The sequence below is a fragment of the Linderina pennispora genome (assembly GCF_002104995.1).
Source record: "Linderina pennispora strain ATCC 12442 chromosome Unknown DL89scaffold_27, whole genome shotgun sequence".
NCBI lineage: Eukaryota > Fungi > Kickxellomycota > Kickxellomycetes > Kickxellales > Kickxellaceae > Linderina > Linderina pennispora.
The window spans coordinates 26,829-44,356 of record NW_024468275.1 but is presented as its reverse complement, the minus strand read 5'-3'; the positions used below and the strand labels follow the sequence as shown (position 1 = coordinate 44,356).

Here is a 17,528-nt window from a genome sequence, read left to right as displayed (position 1 = left end):
TTGAAAAAAATTTTTGTGACTCAATTTTGCTGCTCAGTGTAGTATAAAATTATGTAGTTAAATGTTCTCTAACTATTTTACATTGCATGATATCGAAGCAATAGTAAAAAAATAGAAAAATTGGAGAAGCAAAAATTTGACTCACTTTAGGGGTCATTCTTGGACTTGTAAATTTTAGTAAATTACAATTTTGTTAGTTAGATATATAAATAATCATTTTCTGAACAGTTTTTTGTTACTAGATATTTTTGGAACAGATATTTATAATTGTTGTGTACAGAATGTTCTTATGTGTATAATTGATTTTAAAAATACAAATATTTTTTTTGCCATTTCACCCAAACCGCTATCGGCATCTTGGAAAAGTTTCAGTGAACATAATTTCCTTGTGGTTGCTTAGCCACATCTATTGAGATATTGACTTTTGTTGCCCAATGATAATTAACCCCAAATATGCAAAGTTTTTCTTTCTGGTTGAAATTATGTTCACTGACACTTTTCCAAGATGCCGATGGTGGTTTGGGTGAAATTTTTATTTCACTGAAATTGCCAATAGTTTCAATATACACAAATAATTATTGTGCAGATAACTATCTCTGAATGACCTCCTTATTGAAGCATTTTCTATCAATGCAAAATTCTTACTGATATTTCTTACACTGAGCGGCAAAATTAAGTCACAAATATTTTTTCTTCCTAAAATGTCTGATTGTGGAAAAAGCAGTAATGCGATACCCTTGATAGTGGAGAATGCATATCACTTGCTTGCAATAATGAGTATTGTTTATGACTTATGTTCCTAGAATGTCGCGCTCCCTAGAAATTACTATCTTTTGAAAAAGCAGTAATTTTTGGTAGTGCTCATTTTTGACCTTTCCTACTTTCAACGACTAGTTTTATGCCCAAAATAACTATGGAATAATTCTATATTTCAGCCATTAACACAACAGCGTTCTCTCTTCTATATCCATATCTCAGTCGTTTTCTAACTATGCCTAAAAAATTGCAGTTATCCAAAAAAATCATGTCTAATATCTTCTACCAAAACACGTATCAACTCGGCAAATTGCATTGGACACAGGAGTCTCCCAATCCACAGTATCACGTATTGCGCGAGCACAATGTAGCATAGAGAGGAACTCCTATGCTGGTCATAGTCGGCTGCTATCACCACATGATGAGACATACATATGTTGACTTGCTACTACTGGTGCATGTTCCACAGCAACACAGATCCGACAACAGCTAGCTCAATACTCTGGTATGCACATCTCATTGTACACTATCAGACGTGCACTACAGTGCCAAGGGATTCGATCCATGCACAGAATAAAAGTCCCTCAACTGATAGATCACTATTGTAAGGATCAATGCCATTTCGCTGAGGCCTTTAGGAGCTGGACAGATACTGATTGGAGCCAGGTAATTTGGTCAGTTGAGACAAGAATACACCTTAATGGAGCAGATGGACATGAAAGGTGCTTACGTAAACCAGGTGGAGTCCTCCAGGATCACCACATTACCCCAACCCAAAAATATGGTGGAGGCGGGATCATGGTTTGGGGATGCATAACTTCGCGTGGCCCTGGCCAACTCTGCTGGCTTGAGGGGGGAATTGACACAGCGGTCTATGTGGGTGTACTGCAGGAGGAACTACTGCAAACAATTGAGATGTATGGGCTGGACAAGGGTAACATCATCTTCCAACAGGACAATGCTTCATGCCATATGGCTTCTAGGACAAGGAGGTGGTTTGCTGAGAACTCCATTTGAGTGCTACCATGGCCAGCGCAGTCCCCTGATCTCAACCCCATTGAGCATTTGTGGGACTTCATTAAGCGCGAGATCCGTAATGGGCCAGAAATTAAAGATCTCAACACCCTCTGGGAGCGGGTGCAGGACATCTGGTGTGAGCACGTAAATGAAACCATTTGCTCACAGCTGGTGAACTCGATGCCTGCGCGTATCGCAGCTGTCAAAAAAGCCCATGGTGGCCATACCAGATATTGAGCAATAAATTGTCAAATTTTTATGAGCAAAATTGAGTCAAAAATGTTTATATTAAATAGTCATTTTCTCAATGAATAGATGAGTGATAAGCATGAAACTACATGAGCTAGAGTTGGGGATTGTGTAGATTATGAATTAATTATAGCAGGATTATTGCATACTGATCAGAGAAATTATTCCAGTTTTTCAACTTTTTTTATTTTTGTGACTCAATTTTGCCGCTCGGTGTATTTTAAAAGTTGTTTATGACATGTCAACATAGAAGTTCATTGACTCATCAATTTTAGCTTGAATCAGTCTATCTTGTAGTTCTCTCATTGAAGCTTCTAGTTCTACTTTTTGTGGTAAAGTAGTTCCTACTTCAGCATGAGTTGATCTCTCCTGGTTGTTGCTTGGGTAATCAAAGTTAGATAGAACCCAAAGTGTGTGGTGATGTTCAACAGGAACTTTACTAGCTGCTAAGATCTTCATCATATCATAGAGTAAGCAACAGAGTTTTAACTGCACATTGTATACAGTTGTATTTCTAAATCTCACAACTACTCTATTTGAAAGTCTCTTGAATGTGTTACCTAGTTCTCCAAATGTGCTCTCAACCATTGATCTAAATGACCCAAGTTTGCTATTATATTCTAACTCTGCTTCACTTAAGTTGGTTCCTCTTGGCTTTCTAACTGGTAAGCAAAAGTTATGCATTCCAAAATTCTCATTCTCTTCTGCTTCTGTTAACTCCTCCAGAATACTTTGAGGATAACCACCATCTAAAACAACGCAATCTACTGGAGAGATGTATTTCAATAGTGCCATATTCTTAATCATCTTAGAGTCTGGGTGGTCTTTACATTCCTCAGTTGGTGAAACAAGGATAACCATTCCATTCAAATCAATGCAAACTTGTGTTCTATATCCTGACTTCTTCAACTTGAAGGAATAAAGATTTGGTTTGTAAGCACCATTATGTAGTGCTCGTGAGTCATGGCCATCTAGCATAAGAGTAATATGCTTAAACCCTTGTGGATTCTGGATCTTTGCTGAGATCACTCTTAGTTCTGGAGTGGAGAACATTGTGTGCAAGTAGTGTGAAAGCTTCTTGTTCAACTCACTTAACTCTGAGATATAGAACATATTATGAATCACTTGGTAGCTGCTCTTAGGAATAAACCTCTCCATCTCATTGATTGATAGCCCAGCAACTAACTGGTACAAAATCAAGAGTCCTTTCTCAACATTTCTGTATGGACATGGATACTGCTTTCCACCAAATAGAACATTTAGGAAGAAGAACACAGGAATCATTCCAAGTTGCTTAATAAGTGTGTCTTTAATAAGCTTTATTTCTTTTACTTCATGAGCTTCACTCCTATAATGCTTCTGCTGTTTATGCACTAACCAGTCTTCATCAAGAAATCCCCACTTTGTTGTGTAGAGCACATTCTACTCCTTCTCTCTTAATTCTTGTAATTGATTGTCCATCAGTGTGAGGTAGTCATAAATTAAAATTTCAACTTTTATCAATTTTAGAAAATGGGATCATTCCAGAACTTCTTCAAGCAACATTTAGCTGAGATGTGTGAGGAAGAAAGAGATATGCTTACTCTGCTACTTATTCATGACTTTGATATGAGTGATGACCTAGCAATACAAGTGCATAATTGGATCTAACATATTGCTACTGATTGTGAGGTAAGGGTTGAACATGTGTATGATGTTTGTCAAACTTTCCATAGAGATATGGAGAGAATGGTTGCTTATGCTATGTTTTAAAATGGCTGCTATTCAACTGTGATTGTTCTATATCCCACACTTACAACTCTTAGATGTATTTGTTGCTTTGTTCCTCCTAGCTATTGAGAAATTGCATTTCCAATAGAACTGTCAGCTGGTATCCTAATAAGAGTTGGCTGTTTATCTCTCCCTTTAATATGAATATCAACATAGAAGTATGAATGTCCTCTAAAAGTATGGAGTGCATAATGTGTAACTATAAATTCATCATCTAATTGAAGAACATTGTAAGCAACTCTATACAATGATGGTTTCAGATCTGTATTCTCTTTGATAAATATATGGCTAGTTTCATCAAGTGTGATATTGTCTATTGCTGTTGTTAATGCATTGATGTTTTCCTCTTTTACAGAATAATCAACCTCTGACATTTCTGATAGACATATCTTACTCTTTGCTTGCTTGCTATCTATCCAACCAATATGCATTCCTTTGTAGTTAACTAATCCCATCTCTTCAAAAGTATGATACTGCTTAGTTGTAGGATAAGTTGACCAGAAGGAGTTTCTCTAACTTGGAACAATAGTTATATTCTCATCAACTCTTTTAAGAACTTTTTCTATTTCAAGACCACTCTCAAGTGAATCATATATTTGATAAAGTGTAGGTCTATTGTTGAATGAAAGATTAGCTACAACTACCATTGGATCATCATTCTTATTTAGCTTAATAATAATTCCTTGCTTCTTTGATGTGATAGAGTTAGGAGGTCATTCAGAGATAGTTATCTGCACAACAATTATTTGTGTATATTGAAACTATTGGCAATTTCAGTGAAATAAAAATTTCACCCAAACCGCCATCGGCATCTTGGAAAAGTTTCAGTGAACATAATTTCAACCAGAAAGAAAAACTTTGCATATTTGGGGTTAATTATCATTGGGCAACAAAAGTCAATATCTCAATAGATGTGGCTAAGCAACCACAAGGAAATTATGTTCACTGAAACTTTTCCAAGATGCCGATGGCGGTTTGGGTGAAATGGCAAAAAAAATATTTGTATTTTTAAAATCAATTATAAGCACAGAAACATTCTGGACACAATAATTAATATTAACCATGATAAAAATAATTAGTAGCAAAAAACTGTTCTGAAAACGATTAATCAAATATCTAACTAAGTAAATTGCAAATATCTAAAATTTACAAGTCCAGGAATGACCCCCTTAAACAAATGACAATATGCTAGAGTATGCTGTTGTCTCACATAAATACAAACTGTATAACAACTACTAACCTTATCAACAAGTGCCATCCACTGCTTTTCATAAGAAGTTGCAAATGTTCTGCATTCATTCATGAACTGAACTGTGTTAAGAAGCAAGTTGCTATTCCATTTAAATGTTTGCATCTGAGAAGAATGTACAGTTAGTTCTATCCTAGTCAAACCAGAGTTTCTGCAAGCATACAATGTTTCTCCAAAGTTGTGCAAAGTTGGCATTACAAATTCAGAAAGTTTTGAACTAAGAGGATTACGAACTTCACCACTCTCAAGAAGTTGAATAAACTTGTTGTAAATTTTGTTCTTAACTTTAACATCTCCTTTCTTTGTAAACCAGCTAATGCAGTTAGAGCCAGACTTGTGTAAATCATCTACAACATCTTTCTTTTCAACTCCTCTTTCTAAAAGGTATTTATAGATAATATTTCTAGATGAGATATTTATACAATCCATTGTGATGTCATAATTCTGTAGATATATTTTGTGATCAGCCATAGTAGCAAACATCACTGTTAACAATGAACTAGCTATTGCAATATTTGGGGTAGATACTTTGGGGGTCATTCCTGGACTTGTAAATATTAGTAAATTACAATTTTATTAGATAGATAATTAAATAATCGTTTTCAGAACCATTTTTTGCTACTAGATATTTTTGGAACAGATATTTATAATTGTTGTGTCCAGAGTGTTTTTATGTGTATAATTGATTATAAAAATACAAATATTTTTTTTGCCATTTCACCCAAACCGCCATCGGCATCTTGGAAAAGTTTCACTGAACATAATTTAAACCAGAAAGAAAAACTTTGCATATTTGGGGGTAATTATCATTGGGCAATAAAAGTCAATATCTCAATAGATGTGGCTAAGCAACCACAAGGAAATTATGTTCACTGAAACTTTTCCAAGATGCCGATGGCTGTTTGGGTGAAATTATTATTTCACTGAAATTGCCAATAGTTTCAATATGCACAAATAATTGTTGTGCAGATAACTATCTCTGAATGACCTCCAATGGGGGTTTTGGAGAAGTGCCCTTTCTTACTTTTTTGTTTATTTGTTAATCTAGTTGCTAGAATCTTTTTGGCCATTAGTAAACATACTGATTTTTAAGATATTTGTCAACAGCTGATAATTGATTTATTATTTATTAATTAGTTATTCTGATACAATATAAAAAGTTTCTTTATACTTTCATATTTGTGAATGGCCTCCACTGTTTAAGATTTATGTTTTTAGAATGTTGCACTCCTTTGTAATTAATATCTTTTGAAAAAGCAGTAATTTTTGGTAATGCTCATTTTTGACCTTTACTAATTTCGATAGTTAGTTTTATGCCCACACCATCAAAGGAATAATTCCAAATTTTAGCCATTAACACAACAGCATTCTCTCTTCCTCATCTATATCTTATTCCCTTTCTAGACATTCCTAAAAAACTACAGTCACCACAAAAAAACATGTCCAATATCTTCTATCAAAACCCCTATCAAGTCGGCAAATTGCATTGAGCATAGGGGTCTCCCAATCCATTGTATCACGCATTGCTCAAGCACAACGTAACATAGAGAGGAACTCCTATGCTCAATGCAATTTGCCGACTTGATAGGGGTTTTGATAGAAGATATTGGACATGTTTTTTTGTGGTGACTGTAGTTTTTTACGCATAGCTAGAAAGGGACTGAGGTATGGATGTGGAAGAGAGAATGCTGTTGTATCGATGGCTAAAATTTGGAATTATTCCTTTGATGTTGTGGGCATAAAACTAACTATCGAAATTAGTAAAGGTCAAAAATGAGCATTACCAAAAATTACTGCTTTTTCAAAAGATACTAATTACAAAGGAGTGCAACATTCTAAAAACATAAATCTTTAACAGTACTCATCATTGCAAGCAAGTGATATGCATACCCCACTATTAAGGGTATCGCATTACTAATTTTTCCTAAATCAGGCATTTTCTGAAGAAAAAATTTTGTGACTCAATTTTGCCGCTCAGTGTACTAGCCACATGCATGCCACTGATATGCCTAGCCAGCAATTGGGCGATCTAAGACCGCGCAGCAGTCGTAGTAACGACATAGCCAAGCATACGGTTGGGCCGTTGGTGCTTGGTGCCGCTGTCCTATTCAGGACTAGAAGCAGCGTACGGCCAGCTCTGATGGCCCTGAGTGCACTCATAGCTGCTGCAGTCGTTTGGTCATCATGGCACAAGTACTCCAGTCAAATAGCAGCAGCACATCGAGCCGAGTATATTGACAGTCTTGCGGACATGTGTCAATCGAGCCGTGTGCTAGACGTAGCGATACAGCGCGCGCTGCGGTTGGTACAGGAGACTGAGCTTGTAGCTCGTGGGTTTCGCTGGGCATCACCCAGCTCCATACCTGGTGTTGATGCCCGACCAGGCCGTGGAGCCATGCGCACTGCAGTATACCTACGCACTGCAGTTGGTGAGGCATTGCGCGAATCGTTTGACGCGGTTGCATTAGCTGTTGAGCAGGTTGCCGACCAGGATACCCTGCTTGAACTATCGCAAACCAGAGAAAAGTTCACCCAGCACACCGATTTTAGCGACAGCGGGCTGCCACTCGAAGTACTACGGGCCCGGTTTGAGCTGCACTTTGGTCTACGCCGGCGATGGCTGCAGCGAGTGCTTGACACTGCCGAGCCACTGTCCTTACCCACGATGAACTCCGCTGCAGCACTGCGGAGTGAACTTTCGGGAAAGGCACTGGCCATGTTTGCACATATCAGAGCTGCATCAGAAAAGGGTGTAGACATGATACGGAAGGTCGAAAATTCGGCGCATACCTCGGCACAGTGGGCATTGCTGATGGATATCAAGTCTGACCGCACGCTTAGCCAACACCCGCTGCTTCGGCTGCTCAGTGCCATGTCAGAATCCCTGCATACTCTTAGGGCGAAAATGATAGTCTGCCGTGAAAGCATTGGGCTGGATGATGACGGGTGCCAGGAGTTGAACAGCGGTGCGGTAAACCGACCTAGCCCAGAAGCAACAGCCCGGCTGTTTTCATCACTAAAGGCAGAACTGGACACCCTCAATGCCCAATACCAGGCAGCACTGACGGTCTTGACATGCGATGGTAGTGAGGGGCCACAGGCGTCGAGCAGCTCCAGAGAAAGCACAAACTGTGTGATTGACCAACACGATATTTCCGGTGGTGCACGCGTATTAGGGTACTCGGGGTTTGACCTGAACGACTTGGATGTTCCTGAGCAAACCTTCGAGGCCGATCCAGCGATCCAGGAGTCGCGTGGGCAGAGCTCTAACAGAAAACCGCAGCTCCTTGACCGCAGTGAGCGTATCCGGCTGCAACGCCAGAAACGTGAGGGCGAGATCGAGGCGCGCGAGCGCAGAAACGACATCCACAGCATGTTGAACGAGCTTCGGTCTGCCATTGACGAAAGGTCTAGGAAATGATGCGACCACAGCAGCTCATGTGCCAGCTATTCTAGCCCCCAGTGACACGCTTGACAAAATACCCGTTCTTGTGCCCAAGACTATCGTAGTGGGAGGCAATGCGCTCTGCTTCCGCCCGCGTGTTGTACTTTCTCTGCAGCGGATGCTGGACGCCGTTGGTATCGATCCGGTATACAGCAAACTGCTCCTTCCGGCTGCTATGTGCAGCAGCACGCTGCGTGTCATTTGGCTTGCGACTAAACTGCCGCAGGGCCTGTACTGGTCTACGAGTCCTGCTCCACAAAAGAGATCCAGGCGGATGCTTCATGATAGAATACTTGGACGAAGAAGTAGAGCTGTAGTATTACAAATAGCACGGATAAACTAGCTGAGCACTAGATGATTACAAGGTCTCCGCCCTGCGGATCATATATGGGCTGGAACCTGGAGTACAGGCGGCCCATTTGAAGGATGAAGTCAGCATGAACACGGTCTATCTCATCTGCAGTCGGTGCCTCGATCTTGGGCACAGCAATTGGCGTTCCTATAGCAACGGTCAGCGGAGAGCGGCGCGGCACCATGCCAAGGCGGCCGTAGAATACTGGCAGTGCAAACTTGACTTTTGTTTGCAGCCACTTTTGGAGCCTGCGCAATGGCGGGTGCATGACTTGTGTGAAGATATCGTTCTCGCCAAACACGTAGACAGGCACGAGCGGAGCGCCAGCCATGATGGCCTCCCGCACGAATCCCTTGCGATGGCGCATGACAATTTTGCGGTGGCCTGGGTTTGTATACAGACTCTCCTTGGCACCGCCCACAACGATCCCGACGCTGTGTCCCTTTCCCCGCGCCAAACACTCGCGGATCGCCGCTCGCGACGATGCAATCGCTCCCAGTGCCAGCAGGTAGTCGCGGAATACTGGCAGTGTCAATGCTGGACGGAGTGCAGCTACATGCACTGTGGTCCCTTCCAGTGCACGGTACAGGGCGCTGCTCTGCGCCCCCACTGCGACCTGTCCGCCAAAGGCCAGGATGCCATGCGGCGCAATCCCCAGGAGATACGACTGCTTCGGATCCAGGCGCTGCTCCAGCACCACACGCACCGGGAAGTACGCACTGATGTGCCGCCATATACCCAAGCGCCGCACCCACAATGCTGGGCGCCCTACCCCATTGCTGATGGCCGGGTCGTTGTAGCAGAATACTACATACAGTGCGAGCGGGATGCGCAGCAACGGCAGATATACAAAGGCCAGAATGAAAAGAACGGGCAGCACAAATATCAGGGCTGTGAACACTGTTGCAGCTACCGGCTGCACGATGCCTGCTAGTCCGCCTTGCCGCGACAGTTCCAGAACCTCAGGTTCGGGATCGAAAACCAGCGGCTCGGTTTCTGTCTCTGCTCCTGTGGAGCCTATGTGCTGAACTGGGGGTTCGCCGGTTGATGCCCAGAGCTGCGGCAGACTCGGACGCTGGACCATGCTTCTGGCCGTGCGGCTGTGGTGGACTCACTGGCGAGCGGGAGCTTGACAGGGCTGTCAGTGAGTAAGCGCTTGGCAAGCCCGGCACAGTGGCCCAGCGAGTCTGGCGTCCCTTGCATACAGGTTGCGGTCTCTACACGGGCCATGCACGCAGAAATGAGAGTACGAAAATGGTGAATTCCTAAAGTGAAAGCTGTATACTAGCAAAAAGGCGGGCAATGAGGCTGGGAAGAGGCAACGTGCAGCTGCTAGACGCCTGGAGAGGATGCGGAGGCACGCAGCCCTGCTGCTGGCCCTGCCTTCCAGCCAGCAGTAAGTGCTTATTTCTGGCCACACAACCGGCACAGCCAAGACAGCGAAGTTGGTTCTCGAACTCTAGCTCTCTTGGCGGTGCTTTACTGCGCACTTGCCTGGCCCAGCAAATAGCGGAGCACCTTTCCTGCAGGGCTTTTCGGGATAGCCTCGACCGCTCTGCACTCGACGGCGACTCCTGTGTGCGTCTTGGCCCACTGGGATATCTGCTGCAGCGTATTGTCGCTAGCAGCAGCCTCCCTGGGCACGATATAGGCGACGGGCATCGCCGAAACCCTTCGGGCCCTCGCCCTTGACAGCGCAATCCCTGACCAGCGAGCAGTTCGGCCAGAGCATTCTCCACATCGGTAGGAACCACGGCTCCCTCTGCTGTATACACTATGTCGGCAATTCGTCCACGCAAAAACACATGGCCATCGGTGCTCACGCGTGCATAGTCGCCTGTGCGCAAAAAGCCGCTGGCAACTGGTGACGTGGCAGTATTGACGTACCCATGCATCACATGGGGTCCACTCACACACAGCTTCACCAAACCCACCAGTTTCCTGTCCGTCAGTGCCAATGACCATGGCTGAGCTGTTCGGATACAGCACTCCAACAGCACCCTCACACGGCGTGGCCCAGGAACTGCCGGCGATTATCGACGTCGACTCAGGCCATGCCATAGCCCTGGATAATCGGCGACCCATTGAGGAGCTTGCGAGTACGACTTCTTCAGCGCATGCGGAAGCGGACGCCCCGCCACACCCGACCATCCTTGACAGAGCCAATGTCGTACCTGTTTCCAGTTGCTGCTGACTGTGCAATGCTACCTATCTTTGTAATCCCTGCTGCGATGTCGTATAAAACTGCCGGCGTCAGGCTCAGCCGATTGATCTTGTATGAGTCGATGGCTGCAAGGTACGGGTCGAGCTCAAACCCAGCCATTTGTACGATCAGGTCGCCGCTGGTCAGCGGTTGGTAGCACAGCACACAATGGCCATACAGGAAGTACAGCGGCAAGGCTGACAAAACATTAGCTCTGTGGTTGAACACTGGCAGCAGAGTCGCTGTCGCCATGTGCGTGGCTGCGCGCAGAGTATCCGCCCTACCATGACGTACATGGATACGATGTTGCGATGCGTTAGCATGATGCCCTTGGCTTTGCCGGTCGTTCCCGACGAGTATACGATTAGTGCAACCCGGTTAAGCTCTTCTGGACTGGTGACTCGGTGGGACTCAATGGCAGCAGCTCCATCAATGGCCGTTTCCAGCGTTGTGAATCCGTCGCTGCAGCCCTGGATAAGAACAATGTTGGATGTGGGAATGTCCAGGCCTGCTGCGTCACATACCTGCTGCAGAACCGGGAGCAGGTGGGCTGTAGTGAACACAACACGCGCGTCAACGTCTTTGAGCTGGTGTGCCAGGGCCTGCACACTCTGCTGGGGGTTGACGGCCATGTATGTGCCGCCTGCAATCAGCGTGCCAAAGTGGATGGCGCTGAACGCAATGTCGTTGGGCGCGAGCACTGCAGCGACGTCGTTGAGCCCGTCAGGTAGATTACTGCCCTGAGCCGGTCCGCCGAACCCAAGCGACCGGAGAAATCCAGCGATTCGCCTGTGCCTGGCACTTGATATCAGAGAAGCGCAGCGTCGCTTTGGTCTGTGCGTCGGTGACAATTGCAGGCTCTGTGCAGCCCTGCGTGCCCAGCCGGTCTACCCGGCGCTGTGCCTGCTCGAAGAAGTACGATGTGATGTCCTGGTCTGGAATCGCGACATTGGCGATTGGTGAGCTCACTGGCATTATTGGCTGGAAGGGTGGCGTCAATTAATATGCGAAAACCAAAAAGCTACCAGCACTAGTGCAGAAGAGCAGAGATTAAAGTTGAGGAGAAAAAGTCAATTGGGGCCAGGCGACTGGGCTGGATGAGCGCATATTTAAACCGAACCGCCTCTCCCTTGTCCGACAAAACTCCTCATTGAGGGGACCTGGCAGGAAGCCGGATGATTAAATTTTCGGCTCCCACTCGGTGACACGGATGCCATGGGGCTGTGGCATGTCGCGCATGTCCGTGCATTGCCAATATGTGCTGCATGCTGCACTGGGCTGCAGGCTACACATGCGTGCGCCAAAAAGGAACTGCTAGCTGCCCTGCTAATATCAGCTGCTAGCCGGCCGCCTGAGCACATCCATGCCCATCATCCACGGCCGGAGCACCTGCGGCACAACCACTTCGCCTCCCGGACGCTGGAACGACTCGAGCAGTGCCACAGCCAAACGCGGTACAGCAATCGCCGTCGCGTTCAGCGTATGGACAAACACCGGGGGCCCACCATCCCCGCCAGCCACACGAGCACGAATGCCGAGCCGTCTCGCTTGGTAATCGGTGCAGTTTGATGCGCTCGAGATTTCCCCCCACGCCTTGCGTCCAGGCATCCACGCCTCAATGTCAAACTTTTGGAATGCACTGGCGCCCAGCTCATGCGTAGGCATCTGCAAGATGCGGAACGTCAGTCCCAGATCTCGGTACAGTGATGTCTGGAAGCCCACCAAGCGCTCCAGTTCGGTCTGGCTCTGCTCTGGCAACGCGAGCGATACCAGCTCGACCTTTGTGAACTGGTGCAGCCGGTAGATTCCGCGGGTGTCGCGTCCACGCGCACCGGCCTCGGCACGGAAGCAATGGCTGAGTCCGGCCACTGCGTATGGAAGTGTTGCCCCATCAAGGATCTGTTTCTGCTTCATTGCCACCAGCGGAATCTCTGCCGTAGCAACCAGACACAGTGGGTCGGAGTCATTATTATCGTCGTTGCGCGATTCCTCAGCAACCGGGATGGCCCGGTAGATCTGGCTAGCCTCGCCCGATGGCTGGCTGTTATCCTTAGCCTTGAGATCGCCACTGAGCGCATTGTCCAGCTCCAACTCCTCGGCACTGGAGCGCGGCCGGAACCCGCATGCGCCAACAATACTGCTGCGTGCGACATCAGGAGTGATATGCGGAATGAATCCTGCTGCGCTCGCTCTAGTCATTGCATACTGCACCAGTGCTAGCTCAAGCAGCGCCCCAGCCCCCTTCCAGTAGTGGAATCTGCTGCCAGCTACCTGCGCTCCAGCCTGCATGTCGACAATATCAAGGTCGCGTACCAAATCGTAGTGATCGCGGAACTCGACACTGGACAGATGTGACAGATCGCTTGGGTTGTTAGGTATCCGGTCAACCGTGTGTAGCAAACCTTCGATTCTGACTGTTCGCGCATTCGATTCGCCACCCACTGGTGTGTCCGGGTGTGTCAGGTTTGGGATTTTTGCTGCTTCATGCATCAACTCTGCCTCGACGCCACTGACTTTGCGCTCCAGCTCCTGGACTAGAGTTTTGCACGATTTAGCCTGACTCCGCAGATCGCTCATCATCGCCCTGTGCTCCTCAGCGTTGACCTGCAGCCCCTTGTACTTGGCTTGCTGTGCCAGCTGTTTGGATAGGACATTGAGTTCGCTGCGGCGCTCGTTGATCTGCGACGTTATATCCCGAAACTCGTCATACAGAATGCCTACTCGGTGAGGCTGTGCGTCATGTACGTTGCGCTGCTTGGCATTCTCCAGCAGCTCGTCTGCATTGTCCCGGATATACTTGTAATTAAACGACGGTTGGATCAATGTCCGCTTCAGCAGCTTGACCGCGAGTGGCTGGCGTCGGTGGACAGGTAAACGAAGCAGCGTCTGCAGCCGGCACAGTGTCATTATGCAAGGAAATTGTTTATTCAAACAGCTGCAGCTGCGACAGTGAATTCGAAAGGACAGGAGGTGATGGAGATAAAGAGACAAGCCAGCGAAACTGCTAGCGAAAAAGCGAATCCAGATCAGTGGTGAGGTCAGCCTTAGATTTAATGCGGTCTTAATCGATCAGTCGATTCGGCAGAAATGTGCGCAGCCAATCTACAGGCACAAATTGCAAGCCAGCAGGGTCCTTCTCCTGACTCTACCACACTAAATGCTTAACCGAACCAGCATAAGATATTACAGTTGCACTACGCTGCAGCTAGTATAATAGAATACTGTTGATAGCAGATGCCGCAAAAGTACAGGGCAATTACAGCCAGTTGCATTATAAAGTAGATGCCCTGCTCAGCATCACTAGCTGAAGCCATAGATAGTCCTAACAACAAATTACTAGAGGTCATTCACAATCACTAAACTAGGTAAAAGATATTTAGAACATAGGGGGTCATTCCTAGACTTGTAAGTTTTAGATATTCGCAATTTAGTTAGATAGATATTTGAATAACCATTTTCAGAACCATTTTTTGCTGCTAGATATTTTTGGCAGAGATATTTATAATTATTGTGTCCAGAATGTTTTTGTGTATATAATTGGTTTCTAAAATACAAATATTATTTTTGCCATTTCACCAAAACTACTATCAGTATCTTAGAAAAATTTCAGTGAACATAATTTCAACCAGAAAGAAAAACCTTTGCATATTTGGAGCTAATTATCATTGGGCAACAAAAGTCAATATCTCATTAGATGTAGCTAAGCAACCACAAGGAAATGACATTTACTGAAACTTTTCTAAGATGCTGATGGTGGTTTGGGTGAAATTTTTAATTCACTGAAATTGCCAATAGTTTTAATATGCATAAATAATTGCTGTGCAGATAACTAACTCTGAATGACCTCCATAGAGTATCAGTACCAACTATGCTTGTGGTAAACCCTAGAATTCTTTATTTATACTCAGCGCATTGATAAATAGTTCTTGGTACCCCCTAGTGGCAGGAATCATACTACATAGTACAACCTACTGCATCTTTGGAATATATCAACAATAATTTACTCTTAACATTTAATGCACAAAAAATGGCTAGTAGCATATTGCTGTAGTGTTTAGAATGGGTTAACTTAAAACTGGGAGTCATTCAAGTTCACATTGATTAAGTGAGCACTCCACAGGCAGTAACAAGAAGTTACAAACACCAGATTGGCCGATTTGTTAATAACGCCAACTATAAAAAACACCAGGCTCCCTTAAAGCAATATACAGACAATCTCGCTAAATAAGCACTTGCAGCCCTTTAATAAGAGGCAAATGTGAACTGCCACCGGATTCAACAGCTTTTGCAAAAAAAAGAAGTTCCGCAACGGGGAATCGAACCCCGGCCACGACGGTGAGAGCGTCGGATCCTAGCCACTGGACCATTGCGGATTTGAAGCGCTATTCCCGAGATAATCACTGTTCAAGATTTTGGGGTTTAAAAAGGATGAAGGAGAGGCTTGATCAGTGGGTCGATCACCAGCACTGTCTGTGTCGGGCGCGTAAGACATAGTAGTCGATGGTCTTGCTTGAATACACTATCCGTGAATAAACGGTAATAATAATATTGATAATAATAATAATGGTCGCGGGAAATTCAGGTATCCTAGTGAAATAGTAAACTACCAAACTATTTTCTCTCGTTCGTGGAAATCTGCGAAGTAATCTACTACTTCAATGGTAACGGGCATAACTAACTTTAGAAAACTAAATAGAAATATAACTCAGTGAACTGTTCCTTAATGAGATCATATACTAAAAAATAGACAATAAAACTTAATGTTGCTCACTGTTCATGGCTGTATTTATACTCGTTCGGCAGGATGGACTTCAGCAAACGGAGTATGCTACTTGCTGCTATTGGCTGCCAGGTGACCACGGGACAGTGTTCCCGCATCCGTATAGACCTGATGTACACACATCAGAGGCCATCTGTTGGTGGGCATCGTGAGCCAGGTACATCGCCACAAATCCATTCGTGGGCATCAACTCTACCGGCGATAGTCAGGGGCGGTCCGTCCTGATAACGGAACAGCGGCATGTGATGAAGAACAGAAGAGAAGTAATAGAAAAAAAGGAAGACAAATAAAACCCCTTAATGTGTGACCATGTTGTGGTCCAACTGTGGACTGATTACGACATGACAAGATGATGTTGTCATCACCTGGCCTAGGTGATAATGAGTAGGCCAAATGGAAAGAAGAGCTTGAGTCAGAGATTATTGTATTCAGGAAATCAGAGTCAATGATAGGATCGGAATTACCCTTCTCTCTATGTGCATGTATGCTGGGCAGCAAAATTGAGTCACAAAAATAAATATCATCAGAAATCATTAATAATTTCTCATAGGGACATGCGTTGCTCTTGACAAAATTAATTTGTGATATAAGCCATGCTCTAATCTATTTTGTGTAGTTGCATGCCTATCACTCTTAATATAATCAAGAAATTTACATTTTTATAATATAATATTTTGATTCAACTTTGCTCACAAAAATTCGTCGATATATTTCTCTACAACTAGCATAGCCACCATAGGCTTTTTTGTCCGCAGCGATATGCCTAGGCATCGAGTTAACTAGCCATGAACAAACAGTTTCATTTACTTACTCATGAACAATATCCTAGACCAATGCAATGTAGGTGCCAAAAACAATGAATTTTGGCCTTTATCAGATCATACTCATAATGAAGCCCTATATGTGAGTAGCGAATCGTATCTAGGGGATGCCGCTGATCATCGTCCAATAGAAACAGTATATATATCTAGCCAACTTATAGCTCAAATTGCTATTTATATAATGAAGACTTCTTCAGACATAATATTTGCACTCTGCTACTGCATATCCTAGGTATGTGGTCAGCATATATTTTATACCATCATATGCACACTGGTCAGTGTTACACATCCCCCTCTACTATAGAAGCAATAACCATAGTTGTATAGAGATACACTACTCTAAACTCAGAGGAGGCCATTCACAAATATAAATGTTTAAAGAAACTAAGTATCTTTTATCAGAATAACTAATTAGCAATTAAAAATCAATTACTAGTAGTAGATAAATATTTTAAAAATCAGAATGATTACTAATGGCCAAAAAGATATTAACAGCTAGATTAACAAATTAATACAAATATAAGAAAGGGCACTTCTACGAAACCCCCATTGGCATCCTGAAAAATTTCAGTTGATGCACAATTAATATGCTTCTACTGAGATAGAGGCTAGGTCATAAGAAATCAATTGAAATTTTTCAGGATGCTGATGGGGGTTTCATAGAAGCGCAAAAATAATAAAAGTACAAATAGCTTTAGAATATTTAAATAATTATTACCCAGTTTAGTAATTGTGAATAACCTCCATTATTCAAAAAAGGATATGGTATCAAAATAGCTCTATGAAGTCAAAGTGAGTCAAATTTTTACCACTTAAATTTTTCTACTTTTTTACTATTACTTTGATATCATACAAAGTACAATGTTTAGCGAACTTTTGACTGCAT

At 44.1% G+C, this 17,528-nt stretch overlaps 5 protein-coding genes and 1 non-coding gene across 6 annotated transcripts; 1 reads left to right on the top strand and 5 right to left on the bottom strand.

The window, feature by feature from the left end:
- The first annotated feature begins 6,754 nt into the window (after positions 1 to 6,754).
- Positions 6,755 to 8,781, top strand: DL89DRAFT_100201 (uncharacterized protein). The gene has a single exon (XM_040882978.1). It carries the CDS (start codon positions 7,032 to 7,034, stop codon positions 8,460 to 8,462), a length of 1,431 nt encoding a protein of 476 aa, XP_040739687.1. The 5' UTR covers positions 6,755 to 7,031; the 3' UTR covers positions 8,463 to 8,781.
- A 1-nt stretch (position 8,782) lies between these two features.
- Positions 8,783 to 10,119, bottom strand: DL89DRAFT_100200 (DAGAT-domain-containing protein). The gene has a single exon (XM_040882977.1). The coding sequence runs from the start codon at positions 9,920 to 9,922 to the stop codon at positions 8,837 to 8,839; it is 1,086 nt and encodes a 361-aa protein (XP_040739686.1). The 5' UTR covers positions 9,923 to 10,119; the 3' UTR covers positions 8,783 to 8,836.
- Position 10,120: 1 nt separating this feature from the next.
- On the bottom strand, positions 10,121 to 11,087 carry DL89DRAFT_100206 (uncharacterized protein). The gene has a single exon (XM_040882979.1). The coding sequence runs from the start codon at positions 10,987 to 10,989 to the stop codon at positions 10,318 to 10,320; it is 672 nt and encodes a 223-aa protein (XP_040739685.1). The 5' UTR covers positions 10,990 to 11,087; the 3' UTR covers positions 10,121 to 10,317.
- DL89DRAFT_100198 (acetyl-CoA synthetase-like protein) lies at positions 11,087 to 12,023 on the bottom strand. Its single transcript, XM_040882976.1, has one exon. The coding sequence runs from the start codon at positions 11,671 to 11,673 to the stop codon at positions 11,185 to 11,187; it is 489 nt and encodes a 162-aa protein (XP_040739684.1). The 5' UTR covers positions 11,674 to 12,023; the 3' UTR covers positions 11,087 to 11,184.
- A 350-nt stretch (positions 12,024 to 12,373) lies between these two features.
- On the bottom strand, positions 12,374 to 14,006 carry DL89DRAFT_250262 (seryl-tRNA synthetase; the record flags this gene model as incomplete). Its single annotated transcript, XM_040885175.1, has 2 exons — positions 13,134 to 14,006; positions 12,374 to 13,061 (listed from the first exon to the last, which is right to left on the bottom strand). Exons 1-2 carry the CDS (start codon positions 13,946 to 13,948, stop codon positions 12,374 to 12,376), a joined length of 1,503 nt encoding a protein of 500 aa, XP_040739683.1. The 5' UTR covers positions 13,949 to 14,006.
- A 1,336-nt stretch (positions 14,007 to 15,342) lies between these two features.
- Positions 15,343 to 15,414, bottom strand: DL89DRAFT_t158. Its single transcript has one exon. It is a non-coding gene; the product is annotated as a tRNA-Glu (tRNA).
- Positions 15,415 to 17,528: the final 2,114 nt, after the last annotated feature.

Bases quoted from the DNA above. Each gene is read 5' to 3' on its own strand.
- DL89DRAFT_100201 (XM_040882978.1), top strand. From the start codon at position 7,032: ATGCATGCCACTGATATGCCTAGCCAGCAATTGGGCGATCTAAGACCG.
- DL89DRAFT_100198 (XM_040882976.1), bottom strand. From the start codon at position 11,673: ATGGCCGTCAACCCCCAGCAGAGTGTGCAGGCCCTGGCACACCAGCTC.
- DL89DRAFT_100200 (XM_040882977.1), bottom strand. From the start codon at position 9,922: ATGGTCCAGCGTCCGAGTCTGCCGCAGCTCTGGGCATCAACCGGCGAA.
- DL89DRAFT_100206 (XM_040882979.1), bottom strand. From the start codon at position 10,989: ATGGTCGGGTGTGGCGGGGCGTCCGCTTCCGCATGCGCTGAAGAAGTC.